The sequence below is a fragment of the Thunnus maccoyii genome, chromosome 18, assembly GCF_910596095.1.
Source record: "Thunnus maccoyii chromosome 18, fThuMac1.1, whole genome shotgun sequence".
In the NCBI taxonomy this organism is placed as follows: domain Eukaryota; kingdom Metazoa; phylum Chordata; class Actinopteri; order Scombriformes; family Scombridae; genus Thunnus; species Thunnus maccoyii.
The window spans coordinates 3,862,797-3,885,549 of NC_056550.1; the positions used below are offsets into that span (position 1 = coordinate 3,862,797).

At 39.4% G+C, this 22,753-nt stretch overlaps 2 protein-coding genes across 3 annotated transcripts; one reads left to right on the forward strand and one right to left on the reverse strand.

Moving 5' to 3' along the window:
- Positions 1-3,109: 3,109 nt before the first annotated feature.
- On the reverse strand, positions 3,110-9,757 carry yipf2 (Yip1 domain family, member 2). 2 transcript variants are annotated; one of them, XM_042391780.1, is made up of 9 exons: positions 9,490-9,757; positions 9,287-9,352; positions 6,712-6,896; positions 6,524-6,604; positions 6,316-6,403; positions 4,926-5,042; positions 4,564-4,730; positions 4,056-4,238; positions 3,110-3,967 (listed from the first exon to the last, which is right to left on the reverse strand). In XM_042391780.1, exons 2-9 carry the CDS (start codon positions 9,315-9,317, stop codon positions 3,878-3,880), a joined length of 942 nt encoding a protein of 313 aa, XP_042247714.1. In that variant the 5' UTR covers positions 9,318-9,352; positions 9,490-9,757; the 3' UTR covers positions 3,110-3,877. The 2 variants fall into 2 exon arrangements, with proteins under 2 accessions (XP_042247714.1, XP_042247713.1); XM_042391779.1 differs by having other exon boundaries at positions 9,494-9,756.
- Positions 9,758-10,512: 755 nt separating this feature from the next.
- Positions 10,513-13,375, forward strand: timm29 (translocase of inner mitochondrial membrane 29). The gene is made up of 2 exons (XM_042391781.1): positions 10,513-10,727; positions 12,367-13,375. The coding sequence occupies exons 1-2, from the start codon at positions 10,622-10,624 to the stop codon at positions 13,041-13,043; spliced, it is 783 nt and encodes a 260-aa protein (XP_042247715.1). The 5' UTR covers positions 10,513-10,621; the 3' UTR covers positions 13,044-13,375.
- Positions 13,376-22,753: the final 9,378 nt, after the last annotated feature.

The following is a 22,753-nucleotide window of genomic DNA, read 5'->3' on the forward strand; positions in this document are numbered from 1 at the left end:
CTGGGCACTGCACAAAATGTCATGGCGATCCATCATCCCCTATAGTTGAGATATTTCAGTCTGAACTAAAGTGGTGGACATTGCCATCCCTACAGCCACACAGCTAGCATGGCTTAACACAAATAGATACACCATGAGATCTCCGAGTCTTGCAGAAATGGGAACAGCTTTTAGACCAAAATCAGACTTGCATTACAGCAATGCAAGGTGCTGTGTTGGTGGAGGTGTGTTGTTTAAGGAAGAGTGTGCATTTAAAGGCTTATCAGAAGCCAAGTCTTTGGTAATACAGACATGATTTTACAACTCTGGATGTATGTAGTGTTATGTCTGTGAAGATTCTCAGTCATCATGGTCATGGGTAGTTCCACCAATCAGTCAGAACTGAAGAAGCCTTTTGGATGAGATGTGAAAACATCTTTAAGAACCTACAAGTCCAGTTTGTTTTGACTCAACCGTTCTGGATATGTATGTAGCATTTAAATTACCAAAACCTCTAGACAGTCTCACAAGTCTTTCATCTGCTTGTAGCTGCTCCTCTAAATGAAAGGTGATGTCTGTGAAGTCTATGTTGGCTCATTTGCTATCTACTTTCATTTGGACAAATACAGATTGATCGATCGACTTCAAGTGAAGTCTCGTGTCATATTTCAAGTAACAAGTCTTCATAATTGCCAATCAGTTGCAAGTCTTTCATGTCTCTCCATGGAGATCACTAATATGTATAATAGTTAAATATGCAAGGTGTTTTGTCATAGGATTTTACCAGGTCAAAACATAATTTGTCTTCTACCCTAATAGGAGTAGATTATTTATTTCAGTGCATTGATATCAGCTGCATATTTCCACATTTGAATGTGTCCCAAAACAGCAGATTCAGCATGTAACCCCCAACAACATCATTTGTGCCAAAACCCCCCCCCCAAAAACTGAATTGGGTCTCTTGTACCAGTAGGTGTAAATGTGGTCCAGTAGTCTTAAAGAGGTGACCCTTGTCTGCTGTGTGAGCGTTCCCTCCCTCAGCTAAAATAGACCCAGCGTCTCTCTCGGACAGTAAGCCTCTGGAGATCTAACTTTCAAAATCCTTGCATTCATTATCAAGGACCAGGTGAACTCAGCAGTTAAGACGTAACCCACATAACCTCTCTCCACTTTCACTTCCTTAACTTTTTACACATTTAATTTGGGCCAATCGAGCTACCAGATGAACATAAAGGTCAGTCGACACAAGTCAAAGTGAAGTCACAAGTGAGTTGAGACAAGTTCAAGTCAGTTGTATTGTTCCAGGAGTTCACCACAAAGTTGAGACTTCTTATTTTCAATTCTTGAGTCCTCATTTTTGTGACCTCGAGTCCAAGTCTCAAGTCTATGGGTCTGCAATAAATTAAAAAGAACCAAACCAAGTCTTGTTCATGCAGGATCAGCTTGTTTAATTTGAGCCTGGCTATTTCCCTCAATCCCTGTTCCCATTTATCTTTTAAATCATATTTTCACTTAAAGTGGGAAGACTTCTCTGACTCAGATGTAGTGGGAGTTAAAAGGCTGATCTCATGTAGTTTGACAAAGAAACAGGCGGTGAAAACCAGGGTGGTGTTAAGCTTGGATCTTAATTTATCTTTAATTTCATAAAGCCCTCATACTGACTATTGAGTCAGGTTGAGAGGAATAAAAGAACAAAGATCTGCAGTGATAATGCTGCTGATGGTCTCCACCACTGTTGCTGTGTGGGTGACTCCTCTGCTCTGTCGTCAGTGAACCATATGGTAAGTTTGCTTCTGTTTATGATATTCTCACTGTTTCCATTCACACTGCATCACAACAGCACAGTGCATCTCACAGTTCATCCTGAGATATAATGATCACAGATGATGATGTGAGAGACTATTTGCAACCTTTGTAAGGTTAATCAAGCAAACTATGGTGAGTCTCATTACTGCAGAACTGTCTACTTCTCTGCAGCAAATATGGTCTCAGTAATTGCAGACAAACAGTAAGTTAAAGACTCATTAAGTTTATTAACAAAAGCCCCTAAACAGCATCACAGTAGGGAATAAATAGTTCTGCAGACATAAACCTTTTCCTCAATTTACAATAGATCATCTATTCATATAAAGCAACTGAAGTCATTTTGTAAGTGAAGGTTACGAGGCTGAGTTCTTCATGATTCTTACAGGTAGAAGTGATGTGGTGCATCAGCAGGAGTCTCTCTCCAGTCTTATACTGTATTAACACATTCAGCACTTTGTACTACAGTCTGGAACGGCTTCCTCTCCCACATGTGTGACTGAAACAAGCTGCTTCATGGGAAAACATTCACACCGTACAATGTTCTGTTCACTCCTGAACTGTTGCATCAGTAGCTGAAAGCTGCTGGCAGGGAGCATCTGTTTAGTCTTAGTTTAGTTTACAGCATTCTAATATGACTTCAAATGTTAGCTTGAGGATTATGCTCAATAATAATTCAGATAATCACACACAAGTTATTATAATTCACATTGTGGAGGGCATGAGGGTTTTGCACCATATTTCATCGCAACAGGCCTTTTTCATGGAATGTACTCTGATGTCACAGTGAATCACAGGTGTAAATAACAACATGAATGATGGTTGAATTCCATTTAGCTGCTTCAGTTTCAGGGTCCTGCTATAGCTGTGCCCATACTCCACACTTCATACTAACTGTATACAGTATATACTTTATATTTCTACTACACTGTTTTTGCAGTTAGTAAAAATGGAATCAACATAGTTTGCTGTTTTATACACAGGTTATGATTAATGTAAATAATGTGACATTAGAATAACACTGCTAATTAAACTTAGCATTGAGGCAAAGATGTTTGTCTGTGTCCCCCGCTCCTCCATTTCCCTTGTGCATTGCATTGTGGGAGACTAGTGCACATCAACAGCACACTCAGAATCAAGGAATATTAGTCTCTATATATATTATACTCTATTCTGTCACTTTTCCAGTGTGGACAGTCTACATAATAATACTGGATTAGAATTAGTGTGTACAGACATGGCCGACAGTGATACTTGAATAGAACAGAGCCGTCGTTAATGTTATTAGTAACACCTGTGCTTTACCTACAAGTCAAAATGTCTGCTGTGAAAAATCATTAATAATGAAAATAAAATTTCACACAGTTCTCTGATTTATATCATTTTAAATTGAATATCTTTTGGCTATTAATTTGAAGACATGATGTTGGTCAAATTGGGAAATTTTAATGGGAATTTTTTTCACTATTTTCTGATATTTCATGAACAAATAATTGAAAATGATCAGATTCAGCAAATGAAAATGAATGAAAAGAATCATATTACTGTCCACACAAATTAAGTCACTATTGCACAAGGCGAGAGAAGAGCATGATCACGCACATGAGGGGCTTTGTCATTTTCTTGGCTGTTGTTCCGTCTCAGTTGTTGTCCATCTGATATCTCACAAGAAGTAATGATTTGCAACAACATGGGTTTTGGATTTGTGTCACTGCTCTTCTCTTCTACTGATGAGTCTTTCATAATCTCTTCTGTTTTTGAACTTGTGTTTGAATCTCGCTAATGTAACGAGGGGAATCACAGAGTTAAGGAAGCCGTGCCAGACCGCTGAGATGCACCACATCTTGATACGTCACAGTCGAAATCTACAGTTATTGCAGTGAACACGTGCTACTTCAGTCACAGTAAAACCAACCTCAGGATAAATTAGACAAACAACCGCACACACCCATCCCAACACTTCATCAGGGGAGCAAATCACAAATGAAATCACACGACGGCAATAATAAACATTGCCTCAACCAGCCATGTCTGTACATGATTTTATATCTGCATGTGATTCCCAATGAAAACAGACACTCCTCCTGCTTATTGGTCAGTGGGATTTGGTGGCCAGTGTCATGTGAATTGGGGGGGTTGTTGGGGCCGGTGTTGGTATGTGTACAGCCGTCTGGAAGAAGTACATCTGAAAGAAAAAAGAAGAAATCAACTATCCTTTCAAGGTTAAACATGTACAATCAATATCTGAGGCTTCATCCATGTAGCTCACTAACCTTGCAGCCGATTGCCAGCAGCGTGTGTAAAACCACTATGGTCACAACTGTAGCGACTGCCATCACCTTGGTGTCGTCACGGACGACGGGCCAGAAGGTGAGGACCAGGACTGAGCCAGAGATCACCATGGCAACCAGGATCAGTGTCCAGCGCAACCACTCGAATGGTATGATCCACAAAACCTGGAGATGACAAGGCCAGATGTTGGTTACTGATGTCACACCTAACTTGTTTGATTCCAACTTTGGTGTGTTTGCTTATTCAGTCTGGTTCATCTGGGCTGGTGTGAAAGCTGTCAATCAAACTCTGGTGTGGACTAAACAACTGGACCGAGACTGCCTGAAAAGAGGGGTCTGAGTCCTGTTTGTTCGTGGTGTGAAAGCAGAAGTTGAAGCCAAAACACATGATGCTCTATGTCAGTATAGTTTTTCTGTATGAAGCCAGCTTATTATGATCCTGACATCCATTGATAATAGAATCAAAACTCAGGAGAGTGGACGAACTCACCGAGGTGGGGATGTAGATAAAGAGGGAGTAGCCATAGACACACACAGTCTCCAGGAAGGAGTAGCCTCCAATCTGCCTCTCAGCCCCTTGCCTCCAGGTCAGGAAACCCCATAAACCAATCGGCACCAGCCAGGCGTACATGAAGATCACTACTGCAGCTATTGTTACTGCAAGCAAAAGAGACGAGAAATCAGAAATCACTGTCGTCTGCCACTGTCAGGTGAGTCATGAGATGTGGACTCATCACTGTCAGAACAAAAAACATGTTGTCAACTAAATCTTTTACATTGACAGAGCACGACTGATAATTCTTTAATATGATGCATGACTTAGTAAAGAAAGACAAACATGTTCAGACTGACCTCTGTGGAACTGTGGTCTGTAGTGGTACGTAGGGTTTCCCATCTCGCTGAGGAACGTGGACAGATTCCCGCTGATTGCTACTGAGAACACTAGAGTCACACAGATCCAGAATGGACCTGCAGAAACACATACACATTTACTATTAGCTACCTTTCACTTCCTAACTTAACCTTCTCCACAACGTCTTAATGCTACCATGCAACTGACCTTCAAATGCTGTTATAACGCTACTACTTAGCAGCTTACAGTCCAGCTGTGTGGCAAAATATTTTTAGAATGCATTTGAATGATGCAAAGTGCAAAATCTGTAAACAAAACTATGCTGGAAGTTCAACAAATGGCTTAATCAGACATATAGGCCTCTATCCCTGAATCAGAGTGCAGAGCAGCATTTGACAGGTGGAGCAACAGGTGTAGAAGATGATCCTAACATGACAACTGAATGTGACTACAAAGCACCACAACAACATGCCATACTGGTGCCCTGACATAGAATGTCCTTCCCTGCCACTGTAAACAGTAATAACCTTAGAAATCACAAAAAACACAACAAATATACTCCCTATATACTCCCATATTACTGCTCAGACATATTCAAATTACTAAAAGGACATGCTAAAAAAAACAGGTTCAAATGATTCTGTGCATAAAGAATTATGTTATTTTGTCTAAAAGAAAGAAAGACGGTCAGTAAGGACTGTAAGTGAGTATGTAAGTGCTGAAAGGAAGTAAGAGAGTAAGTCAGTACCTAAAGTAAGCAAGTAAGTAATTCAGTAAGTGAGTAAGCAAGCATGTAAGTGAGTAAATAAATACTATAATCACGTGAGTAAGTAAGCGAGTAAGTAAGTAAGCAAATGTGTGAGTAAGGAAGCGGTTAGTATATTTATAAGAACGTCACAAAGTGCTTCCCATGAACAATGAGGCAACAGACATAAAATGACTCAAGAAGAGTAAAAACACTATAAAAAAGTGTCTTTTAAGAGTAATTGTTCTACAAAAATATGGCCATATCATCTATAATACATGAAAACAAACATCCCCCTACTTGGCGTTTATGAGCAGTAAATAAACATTGAATAAATGGGTTATAATACATAATATAGTTATAAGCAGATATAAATGTTTATTAATGTATTTGTCATCTCCTCCTGTGGGCACCCATAACTGTACACTGGTATATAAACAGATAATCAATGACAATATAGTAAAACACAGTAAGAATATGAAATATGTCTTCAAAGAAGAGGAAGTTCATACGAGAAATTGTTGATAAATACTGCACATTATAAACCACTGTCCTTATATCTATACATATAACATATAATAAATGAAATGTTTGTATACTGTGTAATAAATATCTAATCAGTGAATATGTCTCCACTGGCTTACCGTACAGATCTGGGTTACTCCTAAGGTGGTGTTTGATAAAGTTCCTTCCAGGTAACGGCATGACTGACCCCTTAACTCTGTCCAGTACCTGCATCACAAGAACAATGCAAACTAAAACTAACTGCCATGATGAAATATGTTTCTGAGCTTGCTTTATTACTTTTAAAAATGACCTGTACCCGTTGTTGAAACACAACTGTCTACATACCTGCACTGTGTCCACATTGAAGAAAGACTGATAGTACTCAAAGGTCCAGAAGCCACCAGCTGGTTTCTGTCCTCCTAAGAGCTGAAAGCACACACATCTCTCAGCTGCTGTTGACTCAAAACATTAAGACTCTTCACAAGTGTTGTGGTGACGTACCGTAAGTCAACATATGTAGATACTTTGCTCACCTCTGAGCTCTCCTCCTGACCCTCCTCATCATCTGATAGGTCTAATTTCACATCCTCTCCTCCTCCTCCTCCTCCTCCTCCCGCTGCTGCTGCTGCCGCCGCTGTGTTGGCGGTGTTTGAGGCAGATATACCGAGTGTGGACGCCCCCGGGTCTGCAGACAACAGCTCTGCTGCTTCCTCAAACTCTACAGACGTACATCAGGAAAGAATGGGGGTCAGTAATAATGGTGGAGTTACAATGGGCACAGGGTGTAGACAAAACATACAGTTTTATCCAGATCAGGTATTTCAGTTGTTTCCATTGGCTGGCGAAGCAGGAGAATGATTATTTTTCTGTTAATTTACTAATCACTGCAGCTCTAAACCCCATTCCATCCTAGGAAGCTGTAGTTTGAACTGCACCTGAGTCTCAATCCAGCTGCTGCTTCCTGTAGAAATAACCTACTGCCACTAGAGGTCACTGCACCTGAGGTTTAACCTAAACCTGTAAATCTGGTTTACAGTTATTTTTCTGAATTGCTTAAGAACATTCTTTTTAACATCAAATTCCCTCTTTGTGTTTCCTCGGACAGTGTTTTCCTGTTGAGCTGTGGTGGAAGTATAGTAACAAAATGTTGAAATGTTTTTCCTTGTGAGTGTGCACCTTGTACATCTAATCATCATAAGCACCTCACAGTAACAGTAATGTCAAATATACAAGAAATGAAAGCTGATATAACATTGTGCAGTTAAGACAAACATCTCAATACAACAAATTCATGTCAGTTTGGACTATTGTGGACATGTCTGGCCTCGGTGTTTCATCGACATCACACCTGATACTTTCTCTTACTGTACAATACACAAGAATAGTTTGGCATGTTGCTATGCTCCCCCTACATTTATTTGCATTATTTATCGCTGATGCTCCATATCCAGGATCTGTGGTACCTACCATAATTCTTTTTTAAGGCAACATTACTGAAACGAAAGGTTTGATATTTAGCATGTGAGGATCTACACAGTGAGCATGACAGAACATGTCTGCACGCTACATGAGAGACACACTGATCACAGTCGGTGAATGTGGGAAATCAGGAAATACACATATTTCTTTTGAAAATAATGAGTGTACCGAAGCGACTGAGCAAAAACTGTAACAGAGGTGCGAGGTCATAGAGTTGAGAGTTAAGGACAGATTTCTGCAGCTCAACTTATTTCCGTGATTTCTAAAAGTTCTTGTCTTCCTCCACATATGATCTGAAGAAAGTATCAAACTAACACAACTATCTAATTACAGTGAAAAGGCGTCACATCGGCCTCAGTTTATTTTCACTGCTAGAAAGAGGCAACACATCACCTGACAAACTTAAGAGGTGAATTTGTAGCAAATATTGCTTAATTAATGCACAACCACAGATCCAGTATCTGCAAGGATGGCATGTGGTCAGTAATGAAGGCAGGAGAGCCACAAAATGAAGCGAGAGGTCAGTGAAAGATAAGATAAAAAATAATCACATGATAATAATAAGAATCATACATGACAAAGCACACACAGAGAAGAAACTGCTAGAGAGAGACAGAAAAGCACTTCAGGTTTCAGGTGAAATGCAGGAGCAGATTAGATTGGGCACAATTAAACGACAATAACTAAAAGTGTGTTTGAAGTTGTAAATGTATGGCAGGAAGATAGAGTTCTACAATTTTGGGACAGCTATAGAGAAAACCCTGGATCTAGGGATAGACAGGAACCTTTGCTCAGAGGTGATCTCAGGTCAGGCAGTGTGCCACAGATGTACCACTGATCCTCAGGCAGTGTGGTACGAGGACAGGAGTTCAGAAATGAATGCAGGGGCAAGACCATTAAATACTTCAGAGAGAAACAACAGGATTTCGTCCTCATTAAAGGATGGATTCACAATTTTTGAAGTCTGTCTTAAAACAACAGTCAGGGGCCCAAATTAACATTGAAACAGGTTTTTCTTGCCATAATCATTCCTCCTGTTCATACTGACCAGTACAAGATCCCTTCATAAAGGGCTTACAATGTAAGTGATGGGGACACAATCCACAGTCCTCCTTCTGTGCATAAATGTATTTAAAAGTTTATCTGAACCTAATATGAAGCTTCAGCGTCCAAATGAGTCAAATCAAGTAGATATCTTTCAACGTTACAGTCTTCTTAGTGCCAAAGTCCCTCTTTTTGTTACTATACTTCCACCTCAGCTCAACAGGGAAACACTGTCCAAGGAAACACAAATGATGCTAAAAAGACTGTAAATGTGGCAGATATCCACTTGATGTGACCAACTCAGACTGCTGAAGCTGAATATAAGCCTCACATCAACTTTTAAATGCATTTTTGCGCTAAATGACTGTGGACACACTGTGGATTTTGGCCTCCATCACTTACATTGAAAGCACATTTGAAGGAGATCTTTTAATAGCCAGTATGAACAGGAGGAATGATTACAGTGAGGAAAACCTCTTTCACTGTTCATATGGACACCTGACTGTTGTTTTAAGACAGACTTGAAAAATCGTGAACTCTATCTTTTAACGAAAACATGAGTGACTTTAGTCAGGTTCTATTTACCTTGGAATTGTAGATCATTTGGACTGGCCATTGCTTTAGTGGACCAACAGCAACCTCATGTAAGACCTATGAGAAGAAGACAACAACTATATAACCTACAGTTATCCGTAATTTTCAATGTACAGTATTAGTACCAGTAAGCCACCCAGCCGTGGATTTATCAATCTACCAGTCTTAAGCAGAAAAGCATATGTTAAACCCACCGACCTGTCCGCAGCAGGATGTCTCTGACGGTGATGGCGTGACAGCTAATACAAGCTAAACTAGCTCTTGTTTAGCATTTGTTTGACTATCTGAAGGTAGCTAATGTAAATATGTGACAACACGGCCCATATAGGTCGGCCGGACCAAGAATAAACTGGCAGAAAATAAGAAAACACTCCTAAAGCCTGTCATTCATAGATAGCGTGGCTCCTGTCAGGATGGTCCAGCTAACATGTCATCCGGGTACACGTCACCACGTAAACAAAGCCGTCACGTGAGCAAGGCCGTTTCTCGCTATGCACGGACTACGCATGTGCGTAGCGGAGGCCCATTGCGCCGACGTATTTTTTTTTCTCCTCAAATATAAACTGACACTTTCGGTAACCAAACTTGAATCATCCTCATGTGTTGATCTAAAACACATAATATGTATATGCATATTTATATACATATCAAAATGGCTAAAATAACATGTATATATGATCAAAAAGCAGTTTGTATTTCCGAGAGCTCTTTGCCTTACAAGTAAACTAATTTCAAAGTTTAAAAAAAATCTGGGAAGCAAAAGTTTTGAAGATGGTGATGATGATAATGATGATGTTGATAATTGAAAGCCTTCTGTTTTAGTCTTCGTAATGACAATTGTGTGTAATAAGTTATTTGTTCATAGCTCATTTGCACCTTTATCTTTATGCCAGTTTCATCAGGCCCTATAAAAATACTCTAGAAGTCTGATTTGCGAAATGGTTTTGCACTTTTATCTTGATCTTGCTGGTGTTACTTTACAATACTTATTTTTTATGTTCATTATTGGAAAAAAGGTCCCCCAAAAAGCTAGAAACAGCCATGGATTTAAAATAGTGTACTGTATATTGCACAGTTGTGTAAAAACTGAATACATCCCCAATTTACGTTTAAATCGCAACTAAACACATATTTTTAATAATTCAGTCCCTAATTCACTGTCTGTTCAAATGTGACAGCAAGCGGAACCTTTCCGAGGTAGAGTTATCTGACGGAATATTAACATCGGCCCATCTCCTGGGCGCCATTTCCCTTCTTCTTAACGTGAGCGACCAGCGAGATGTTAGCGTGAAGGTGACAGGCGCTAGGAAAGTAAAAGCAGCCGAAATGTCTTGGTCCTTTGTAGCGAGGAGGCTGTTCTGTGCTGCGGCAGAGACAGCAGCCTCTCCGGCCTCAACCAGCCGCTGGGAAAGACTGAAGAACAGTAAAGCGGGTAAGAAACTAACACCGACTTCAGATCATATACAGGGAGGTTAACGTTAACAGGTTTTCACATGAGTTACAGGAATAGCTTAACACTAGTTTGAATAAAAATCTTGGAGTGTGTGATCCATTTTATCAACAAGTCACCCATTATTAAATGATAAGTTTTCAAATTTTCAGTTCTGTCTTAAAACAACAGTCAGGTGTCCATGTGAACAGTAAAAGAGGTTTTCCTCACTGTAATCATTCCTCCTGTTCATACTGCCTATTAAAAGATCCCTTTCAAATGTGCTTTCAATGTAAGTGATGGAGGCCAAAATCCACAGTGTGTCCACACAGTTATTTAGTGCAAAAATGCATTTAAAAGTTGATGTGAAGCTTATATGAGGCTTCATCAGTCTGAGTTAGTCATATCAAGTGGATATCTGACACATTTACAGTCTTTTTAGCATCAAATTCCCTCTTTGTGTTTCCTCGGACAGTGTTTCCCTGTTGAGCTGTGGTGGAAGTATAGTAACAAAAAGAGGGACTTTGGCACTAAAAAGACTGTAACGTTGATAGATATCTACTTGATTTTGTCCTCCATCACTTACATTGTAAGTGCATTATGAAGGGATCCTCTAATAGCCAGTGTGTGAACATACAGAATGATTACAGCAAGAAAAACCTGTTTCAATACTAATTTGGGCACCTGACTCTTGTTTGAACCTCAGCCTGGTGTCCAGTTCTCCTTTTTCAGTCTGTTCACTTCATGCCACTAGCAAAAACTTCCTTTAAGTGAAAACTTGAGGCGAGTAGCATCCTGGAAATCACACACACACACTCAGAGCTGTCTGAATAGCAAAACATTAGATAGCACAAAGACACTCACCACCATACTGTGTCAGCACTCACCTGAAACTGCATGTTGAAATCTATCTGGTCTATAAAGTGTTAGAAAATAGTGAAAAATGACTGTTATAAGTTTCCAAGGTGACGTCTTTAAATGTCCTGTTTTCTTTGACCAACTGCCCAAAACTAAAAGATGGCACAATTACAAACAGTACAAAGCAAAAAACACAAAGGAAACATAATACGAAATACAAAGCTACACATAATAGCACATCACATACACCCACAATGTCAACTAGAAATTAATAATGTAAGCTTGTCAAATTAAAAGCAAGATGTGATGATGTAACGCTTTCCTTTGTCATACATGACAGTAAACTGAATGTCATATGTCTTAATTGTGACCTGCTGAAGGGACTGCAGATGAAAATGAGCTCTAAGCTAACTCTAGTTCAGTACATCAAATGGTAACATTTATATTTAACACTGTACATGGTCCCAATAAATACAACAACATTTTAGAAGCTGACACCAGTGAATAGTTGATATTTTTACTTAAAAAATGACTCGATTAACTGATTATCAAAATAGTTACTGATTCAATTCCTGTCGATGGACTTCATAGTTGCAGCTGTAGTTTTGGCTGTCATTGTTTGTACGTTTATATTCATGGCATGCACAATATTGGATAACAAGGTGAAACTTAAACCAGCTGCTTAAGTGTTTGTCAGCTTTACTGTGGCCCCCCCTGGCCCCTGGTGATGTGTGTGTTTAGGACACCATGCAGGACTAAGGTTCTTCTTCTCTTCTGTCTTTAGGAGTGTGGTGTCGCAGCTTGGTCTCTGACTACAAAGAGGCGTGTCGGGAGATGGTTGTTGGTGCTTGGGAGCGACCGGTCAAAGCCTCTGTATATGTGTCTCTGCTGGGCGGGGCCTGGGCCTGTTTCTACACAAAACCTGATGACTCATCTTTTGACGCCACCCTTGTGGAGTACTCCAATCAGCTGGGTCTGCTGTCACCGTGGATCCGCAGCGGGCCCTCTGACGGCCACATACAGAGTCTAGTTAAGCTTCGCAATGAGGGCCGGCTGCGCCACGCCAGCCTGGGTCTTCTCTCTCTGGTTTACCACGCCGACTACGACCCCGACACCACACTGTACGAAGCCCAGTGCTCCAATCTGTCAGTACCCTGGAGGGAGCTCCCCCAGCGGGTACTGGATGTTGGCTTCGCAGGCCGCTGGTGGATCCTGGACTCAAAGATGAAGGACTTTGACGTGAACGAGGAAGAGTTCAAGCAGCTGCCGGAGCACATGCGGACAACATTGCCACCCAGTGTTCAGGAGGTGGAAAGGAACGAGAGGTTGCACAAAGAGTCGTGGTTAGCGCTGAAAATGGAAGACGAGGAGAAAGAAACAAATGTAGTGGTAAAGAAAGAGGACAGTGTCAGTGAAGAGAGCCAAATAAAATCACTGGAAGAGGAACAGACTCAAGCTTAAGTGTTGTGTGGAACAGACATATCACACAGCAAAGCAAAACCATGCTGGACACAAAACTGTAGCGAGGTCATTATTCACATTTTTCATGCAGTGTTGGATTCTACAAACCACTGTTAGCTTAATGTTTATCAGCTATGAACTGTCCAAACTGTTTACTGTCACCACAAGCTGCTAACAAAAAAAGGAAATGCTCTCTCTTCAAAGTGTAAACAGCCCTTCAAAATAATTAGTTTTGTTTTTATTTATTCCAACATGTTTTTTTGTTTCTCAGAAAGTTTTTCAAATCATTTATACCATGTCCCATGTGTCAATAAATCTGTCAGCTAAAGCCAGATGTCTCCGTTGTTTTTGTCTCACTCGTCTCACAACTCCTATAACAAAACTATAAAGACTTCGGAATTTTAAGGATGCAAACACAAGTTCGATATCAGTTTTGTGATGCCTATTTTTTCTGTTCTTCATTCAATTGTTTTTTACTTAATGTATTATTTTCCCACATTTTCCCCTTGTTTCTATTTTGCTCTAGTTTTTGCACCTGTGGGTGTGAAAATGTATTTCTCCTGTTAAAACTGTGTCTCTCTACTCTTTAAATCTGAGCAGCTGACACCAAAACCTGACATTTACCTCTCAAGTTCTTACAGATGCTTTATATGAGATTACACTGAATGTGTTTAAATGAGCTGTAATATTCCTGTCATGATGAGGTTTTTGGAATATCTTAGTTGTGTGTCATATCGTGCTTTCTGAAGCTTAGATAACATCTTTCCCTGATTTGAGAAATTCACATATGCTACCTGAAGTAGTCAGATGGAAACTGGCATTGAAACACCCTCTCTGGACTGGAATTTGTCCCCTAGTCCTCCATTCAAAATCCTACTTAAGTAAAAATACTGAAGTATAAATAGGAAAATGTACTAATCAAGGGTAAAAGTACTTAATGGTTCCTGTGACTGATATGTTATTATTATGTTTATACTGATGCACCAATAAATAAGCATTTTACTATTGTAGCTGCTTGAGTTACTTTTACAGTACAGTTAGGTAGTTCAGTTCACTGGTTTCCAAACTAGGGGTCAGGCCCCTCCAAAAGGTCACAAGATGAATCTGAGGGATCATGAGACGATTAATTAGGTAGGAAAGAAGGAAAAACAAAGTTCTGCTTTTATATTTTATATTAGTTTTTTTGGACTTTTCTTTAATCTTTGCTTTTTTTGTTAAGTACCTGATCGTTTTATCTCTCTGGACCTTTGGTTGAACTACTAACAACTCAGAACAACCACACACTGCTTTATTGTAAGGGGTCACACGCCAGAAAGGTTGGGAGCTACTAGTTTAATTAAAGATATTGCATTGTATTTTATAAATGTATTTATAGTCAGTAATAACTATGGCGGTCAGATAAATGTAGTGGAGGAAAAAGTATAGTACAGTATATAAAGTAGCATCAAATGGAAATAGTACCAGAGTAGATGTGCTTAGTTACTTTATATGTAGTAGTGATGTAATATTCATACCCATGACTCACCTTTTTACATTTGTGCTTAATGTTAAAGTGTGTAAGCTTGTAGTCTACTACAACACACAACAGATGTACACCACTGCTGCCTTCACTGTCACAGGGTTACATGATAACTGCAGGTACAGTATGTCTCTCAGCACCTCAGTGTAGATTAATAACCCACTCATTAGTTCTTCAGATACCCTAAGAGGGAGTCTCACACTGACTCTGACCTCCTGGACTGATAATCCAACCAAAGCAAGAAGGAGATTAAACCATAATGGGGTCAAAGGTGACTCTTGATGTCACTAATATGACTCTGGGATAGGGGCTATCAGATGTCACCTGGAGGAAGTCATAGGTCAGGGGCCAGCCTGCGGTTTTCAGTAGTGAGCTGACTGCAATGGATTACCGATCAGTCTCTGCCCAAGGACCAGTGGTGTTTTTGGATTTTGCCACCAGAGGGCGGTCTAGTGTAAAATATTGTATGAGCCCAGACCCAGCAAAATTTGATTTTAGCAAAGTAAAGGCATTGAGGGCTCTCTCTGTCATAGTAACCCTATAATTGAACTGGATGTTGCTTATTAACAACAACTTCATACCCCAATAACACACTCGTATGGAACAGTTAGTACATATTATCAAACAGCAAGAAGCTGGTCTGCTGAGAGTAAGGTTGCTTCATCCTGCAATGATTTCAGCATCCCAGTGATTAAGTGATACTGGTGAGAGAGTTCCACAATCTGATAATGGAGCTTCAGAATCACTTCAACATCTGCTCTCTGATGTTGGGAGCTCAGTTTCATTTAATTTCTAAAAATGCTGAGAGAACACATTCAAAAAAAGCTGAGCAATTACAACAACCCTGATCAGTGGTGCATTAGTAAATAAAAAAGAGAAAGAAGAAGAAAACCAAACTGTTCACAAATAATTTATGATTGCCAACAGCTTAGTGGACGAAACAATCTCACCTCAAGGTCCATTCAGGAGCTTTTCTGGAACTTTCAGTTTCATCATGAAAAGTATTGTGAAGGGCATCTTGGTGGCATTGGGTTAAGATTAACTGAAAAATAATAACATCTAGACCTTTGGAAATGGTGCTGGGCATCTTTCACTATTCTCATGCGTCTTATAGACCAGAAGATTACTTGAGAAAATAATCAAAAGATTAATCTATAATAAAAATAATTAGTTAGTTGCAGCTCTAGTTATCTTAACTAGAGTGTCTTCACCGTAAACCACCATTAAAGGCAAAAATGCAAATAAAAATAAATAACATCATGTAGTTTTACAACTGTGAACATCTCAGTAATCTAAAACCAATTATGGAAATTATGTTATAATCAGCCTACCTTGTTAAGAGACCACAACAGCTTGGTACATGCAGACGGAGTTGCAGTTGGTATTAGTCTGGAAACTAAGATTTTACCGCTATTCCAACAGCTCTGGGAGGCTGTACTGAGGTACAGGAGTGCTTTGGCTAAATACTAACATAATGCTAACATGCACACAATGACAATGCCAACAATGTTTAACAGGTATAATGTTTACCATGTTCATCATCTAAGTTTTGCGTGGTAGCATGATAACATTTACTGATTAGCACTAAGCAGAAAGTACAGATGAAGCTAACGGGAATCTCATGACAGTATTTGGTCATAAACTGAAGTATTGCACAGAATAAAATTTTGACCTGATGATGGAGCTAGATGAAAACTAAGGTGATAACCAAAGTGATTAGAATTGATCCTCAGGGGGACATTAATATGTGTACCAAATATGATAGTGACTCATGTAATAGTTAATAGGAAAAGTCAGCAAAAAGTGAGTATGATTCATCCCCTGGGGGACCATGAATGTCTACAAAGTTATGTGCCAATCCCTATCATAGATGTTGAGATATTTCACTGGATAAGTGAAAATCTGTTGTTGGCGCCAAATGAAAAGTCAGGGGATTACTAGAGTCTACAGGACTCATCCTCTGGGTACCATGAATATCTGTCCCACATTTCTTGGAAATCCATCTCATAGCTGTTGAGATATTTCATTGAAAAACAAAAATGTCAACCTCATGGTGGCTCAAGAGGGGAGGGATTACCAAAGTCTTTAGGATATATCCTGTTGAGACCAAGAACACCTGCGCAAAATTCAGTCAAGTCCATCCAGTAGTTGAGAAATTTCAGTCTGGACTTAAGTGGTGGAAGGCCATAGGTGTAGATAAAGGTATGGACGGAAGGGACCTATAAATGTCAAGGTGTTGCTGATCCTATTGATATATTTTTTTTTTTTTTACTAATATTGTCATCTTAACTACACATAATGTTACCAATGAGATCTATGCAGAGTTGCCATGTTTGTGTCAGCTATTATAATAAAGAGTGACAGAGATGGATGGGGGATACCCGATTTGATGAATTGACAACTCCCAACTTAAAGCTGTATTACACATTGTTGACTAGCTGCACGGCAGAAGTGCAATGGTGAATCTGAAGTGCTTGGTATTTTATATTTTAAACATTTTAAACATCATGTGATTAAAAAGTTCTTTGCTGGACAAAACTAACATTAGTTAGTAGATACTATTTTTGAAATTCAAGTGTAAAGCGTAGTTATCTACACTGATCATTGCAGACATCAGGTCCTTTTTTTTAAAGAACAACCAAAGTGTCAGTAATACAAGAAAAGAGGGCACTGTTCAGTAACCAGTAAGAATGTTCTGTAACCAATCTGATATTTTTTCAGTTTCAAGAAACTTAATTTGTTGCCAAAATCAACAATCTGTATGAAGGACAGAGTTACAGACACTCTGGATAGATGACAGCAGATAGCAGATGGTTTGAAGAGTAGCACATTACCTACTAGTTATTGTCTTTTTATTTTCTCATCATATTTAAATGTGAAAATGTGTTGTGTCAAATTAAAATATGTAATTTTGTAAAAAAAATGTAAATCTGAGAAAAAATATGATACAAATCGTGTTTTAATTATGTTGTATTAGCAAATACATCAAAAAAACTTTTTGCAGAGTCAAGATCTATATGGGTGCATATGCCATTTGACTTCAGTAGGGCCAAAAAAAAAAAGAAAAGAAAAGAAAGAAAAACGTTTCTACCAATGTTAAAATCAAACGTATGCCCTTGGGACCTACCTTGCTATCTATTGTTAATTTATCACTTAAATCTGGCATTGTCCCCAGAAGTTTAAGTTACGAGTTCACTTAAGATACCACACCTTGATCCAGGGTCTCTTATTAACTATCGATCAGTCTCTAATCTTTCATTCTTTTTTAAAATACTAGAGAGAGTTGTGTCTCATCAACTTTTGACTCATATAAAAGAAAGTGATCTATATGAACCCTTTCAATTGGTTTTCAGGGCCTGTCACTCAACTGAAACTGCTCTAACCAGAGTGGTAAATGATCTTCTAATTGCTATGGATCCAGATTCCAACTCTATGCTTCTATTACTGGATCTCAGTGCAGTCTTTGACATCATTGATCACTCTTTACCATTAGACTAAATTGTAATTTTGGTGTCTCTGGCCTAGCCCTCTCTTGGCTTAAGTCCTACTTGTCTGATAAGAACACACTGTGTCTGCTATAATATTACATCTAAATTCTCTGATGTTAAATATGGAGTACCTCAGGGCTTGGTTCTTGCCCCTCTGCTTTACTCTTTTTATATTTCCCCTCTTGGCCAAATTATACGTAGTCATGGAATAAATTTCCATTGCTGTGTGGATGATACTCAACTATATGTGCTACTACTACTACTCAACTACTATAATAAGGGCTGACCCAAATTACTAAATTGGCTGCTGTGAAAAATTGGATGTCACTAGATCACTCTTCATCACATTCCTCATATGTATTATAAATTATAATTTTGTTCTCCTGTTCAATGCTGTATTCTGTAATTTGTGTTCTATCCCTTTCATGCATGAATTATTAAATCACAAAGTAATATTTTTAAAATTTTTTACTTTTAAACAAGTAAAAAATGCCAATATTTTTTTTTTCAATATGTTATTTTGAAGGAGTTACGGATCTGTCCACTGCAGTGGACACCATGCGTCAACAGTATAAAAAGTGATTCAATGGAACTCAATATAGGTCCTGAGTCCAAGTGTAAATTATATCATAATTTTAAATAAATGGCGCATAACGTCCACTGGAATGGATAGATGTATTTTCAGTCACAGAAAAAAAATGTACAAGAAAAATATTATTAAAATCTGGATAAAAGTATATTAATCTAGTATCTTATTTACTTGAAAAATATATATTTTTTAATTGTCTGGTTTTCTGAGAATAAAAGGATGTAACAGATATTCCTGAGGTACTTGATCATGGATGAATTATAAGAGCTGCATACCGGACTAAAAATGGCGCCCATTCAGTCCTGTAGGAATTGCTCGCCTGGCGCATATGCCAAAAAAAGTTTCTAGCTTCCGGGTTTGCTTCCGTGTTGTGCGGCCCACTGAATATGCACAGTAGTGTTTCCCCCTCGCTGGCCCTGCCTGTGAGTTCCCGCTCAGCCCATACACTTACCATGTGATGACGTCACAGATTTGTAAATCGCTTTTCTCGGCTCAAGGAAAGTTTTACAAATATAAAACCTCCATGGATCAAAAGTTCATAATAGAAAGAGTAATAATTGATGTTGTTTGCAAATTTGTGATTTGTGATATTGGGCTATACAAATAAAACTGACTTGACTTAAACAGAAAGATTGACATTCCTAGAGCTACACTTCAAGCTTGGCCTCAGCTGGACTGTAAATATCTGTGGATGTAAACATAAAATCAACCCCTGGCAAAAGATTAAAAAGAAAATTCTTTAATAATGGCTGGTTGCTTTAGTAAGATCGTCAGCTTGAGTTCATGTTTTAGTTGATATTTTATTGTGCCTACCACAACATTTGATGTGTATGTGAGTGAAAATGTACAAAAAGCTTTGCTGCTTTGTCTCTGTTGTCTTGTGTTGCATCTTTTTAAGCTTCCTCTGTCTGCATTTCCCTCCATCTTTGCCTTATGGCCTCTATCGACCCCTGCACTCCCATCCATCCTGCCCCCTCCTCCCTGCAGACAGCTAGTCTGTCGGCCGTAGGGGTCAGTGAGGGCGGTCACTGTCAGGTGGTGTTTGAAAAACATACTGCTTTTTTTTTCCAATGCAAAATTGGAGAGGCAAGGGATGTCACCTGACCATCCTCAGAGAATAATCTGCAACATTTTCAAAAGTGTAAATGCCTGTTTTTGACAATTATACTGATCTTTAAAATTTCCATTTACCCTAATGGTGTAGAAACTCAGTTCTTAACTGTGTTGACCTTCCTGTGAGGAAATTAGGGGATTTGTGAGGTTCACCAGGACATTCCAACAAAATCATGGCTAAAACAGTCAGATCTCGCTTCTTGCTACGTGAACACATCAAGCTCATGATGTGATGCTGGGGTACACACTACAAGCCAGTGCATTCATTTTCTGTCAGCTGCTATCAACTGAGCTGTTAGGTGAGTTCGTGAAGGATGCTGACGTTGTCGTTCGCAACGCTTCCTTTACTCCAACTACCCTCGCTAACCCTGAGAATGGAGAGCAGGAGGTGATGGAGGAGGCAGGGGGTAGAAAAAATCAACAAAAAATGAAGGGGGTGGGGATGTCTGTCTGGCCACCATGTTGACCTCATTGACCACAGCAGGACCAGGCTTGTATGCACACACACATGTACACACACACACACACACACACACACACACATTCAAGTACCTAATCAATATGTAACTAAGGAAGGAGGCAGGATGATGGAGAGAGTGGGGGATAAATTGCAGAAGATGGAGGAGGGTAAAGGAACGGTATAAATGAAAATACAAGAAAAGAGGGCATTGTTCAAGTGGTGTTGATGGATGTAAACCACACAAACAGAGATATACTTGCAGGAAAACTAAAAAATGCTTTCATAGCCACTGATGAAATGGATCAACCACAAAGTATGGTGCACCAAGAATAGTTACAGTTGCTCCAAATAGCATCATGTGCTTGGATTTACAAACACTGGAGACAATTTTATGGAAGTGCAAAGTGAAATTGATGCATTTTTCAAAGAAATATCAGAATGACAAGCACAATATGTCATATAAAAAGCTGGATTTAGGTGTATTCTTGGAAAGTGTGGGTAAAATGATTTCAACATACACTTGTTTTAAGAAAATATATTTTTAGGTGCATGTTTTCCTTTCTAGATAGATTCTGAATTTCATACTGTAAGAAATCACAAAAGAAATGAATTTCACACATGAGAAAGACATTTCATATTTCAAACCATGGAATGTACAACATCACCTTAAAACATCAATTTCACATGTAATATTACACATGAATCATGTTTCACATGATACAGGCACACATGATTATCTAATACTTGACACGTGAAATGTACATCACCTGAAAATATCAATTTCTGATGTAATATTACAGTAAGTAGTACTATACAGTAAATTCGTGCCATGGGTAAATGTGATTTCAGATATTCAACGTGTCAAATGAAAGATATCACAAGTGAAAAATCACATTTAATGTTACATGTGAAACACACATCACATGTGGAACTTTCCCTTGATGACGCCTGGTTTATCAATTGTGAAACAGTAGGCTTGTGTGATTTTCATATATTCCACATGTGAAAGCATCAATTTCACACAAATATCACATGTGCAACAACATTTCACATGTGATAAAGTCATTGGCACATGACTTGAATGTACTACATCACTTTGACATGCGATACACATATGACAGAGGCACATGTGATTTTCAGATATTTTAAAATGTTAAGACATCTCATGTGAAAACATAAATTTCACATGTAATGCTACATGTGAAAAATGTGAAAACATTTAACATGCAGTATATTCACATAGTTAAACACATGGTTTTTGTACATTTCATCTGAAAATCTGAATTCATGTTTTTTTGTAAGGGTGATAAAATTACCCTACAGGTTAAGAGTGTCAGTAATTTTTAGGGACCCTAAACAATAAAAAATATACCAATAAATAACATTCATACAAAAGTACACAGACTAGTGCTTGGAAATACACATGTAATAAGAGAATGATAATGAATACAAACAGACAGGATGTGCAGCTGCATCAAAAGGGTTAACTGTCTGGGTCCAGGAGAGTACAAAGTGTGTGTGTGTGTGTGTGTGTGTGTGTGTTGGGGGGTGTCAGTAAGTGCAGCTCTATAATGTCAGTCAGTCTTGGAGTGTGAACATGTTTGAAGGCAGCAGCGAGGGAGGAGGAGGAGGAGATAGCGAAGGAGGGCAAAGCGAGAGAGGAGTGGAGGAGGGGTGGGTGGTAGACAGAGAGAGGGAGGAAGGGAGGGAGGGAGGGAGGGAGGGAGGGAGAGAGAAAGAGAGGGGGGGAGGAGGAGAGACAAGCAGAGTGTGCACAATATTCATTCAAACTGACAGAGGCTGTGGGTGTCCTGGTTTGCACTTCCAATTCCTCTTCGGTCTCTCTCGACCTCGCTCCCTCTCTCTCTCCTCCTCCTCTCTCTATTTCTCTCTCTCTCTCTCTCTCTCTCTCTCTCTCTCTCTCTCTCGCCAGACAGTCTGCAGTTTACAGCAGCAGGAAGAAGACACCGGAGAGCCACCGAAGAGGAAGAAAGAAAGGGAAAGAAGGAAAGAGTGTGATAAACGGTAAGCAGGGAGGAGGAGGAGGAGGTGGCAAAACAGGGAAAAGGAAGGAAGAATAGGGATTTGGAAAAGAAGAGATAAGTGAAAGATGAGAACAGGATGAAAGAGAGAAAGAGAGAGAGAGTGGTGGCTTGGCTTTTCACTGGGAGGGGTAAAGAAGGAGGTATAGAGATAAAGGAATGCAGAGAAAGAGACGGAGACTCTACCGCTTCTGCAGGAGAGGATGTTGGGTAAGTCAGTTTGCACCTTCATTTCCTATATTTTTTTCCAGGTTGAGTGTTGTGTATACGGCAGGGCTCTGATCCCAGAGCAGCCCTGACATCTACTTTCCATTGTCACTCCGTGGGAGAGGCTGCTTGCCGGCAGACATGAATGCGATGTGACAGTGTGTCAGCGGATGTTTGCCGACACTGATGTGCATGCATGATGCAACGCCAAGGAGGAACGCCCAGAGAGGCAGAGAAAGAGTGCAGAGTTGAGCATGGAAGTGGATGTAGTAAAGGACACCGAGGTTGCATG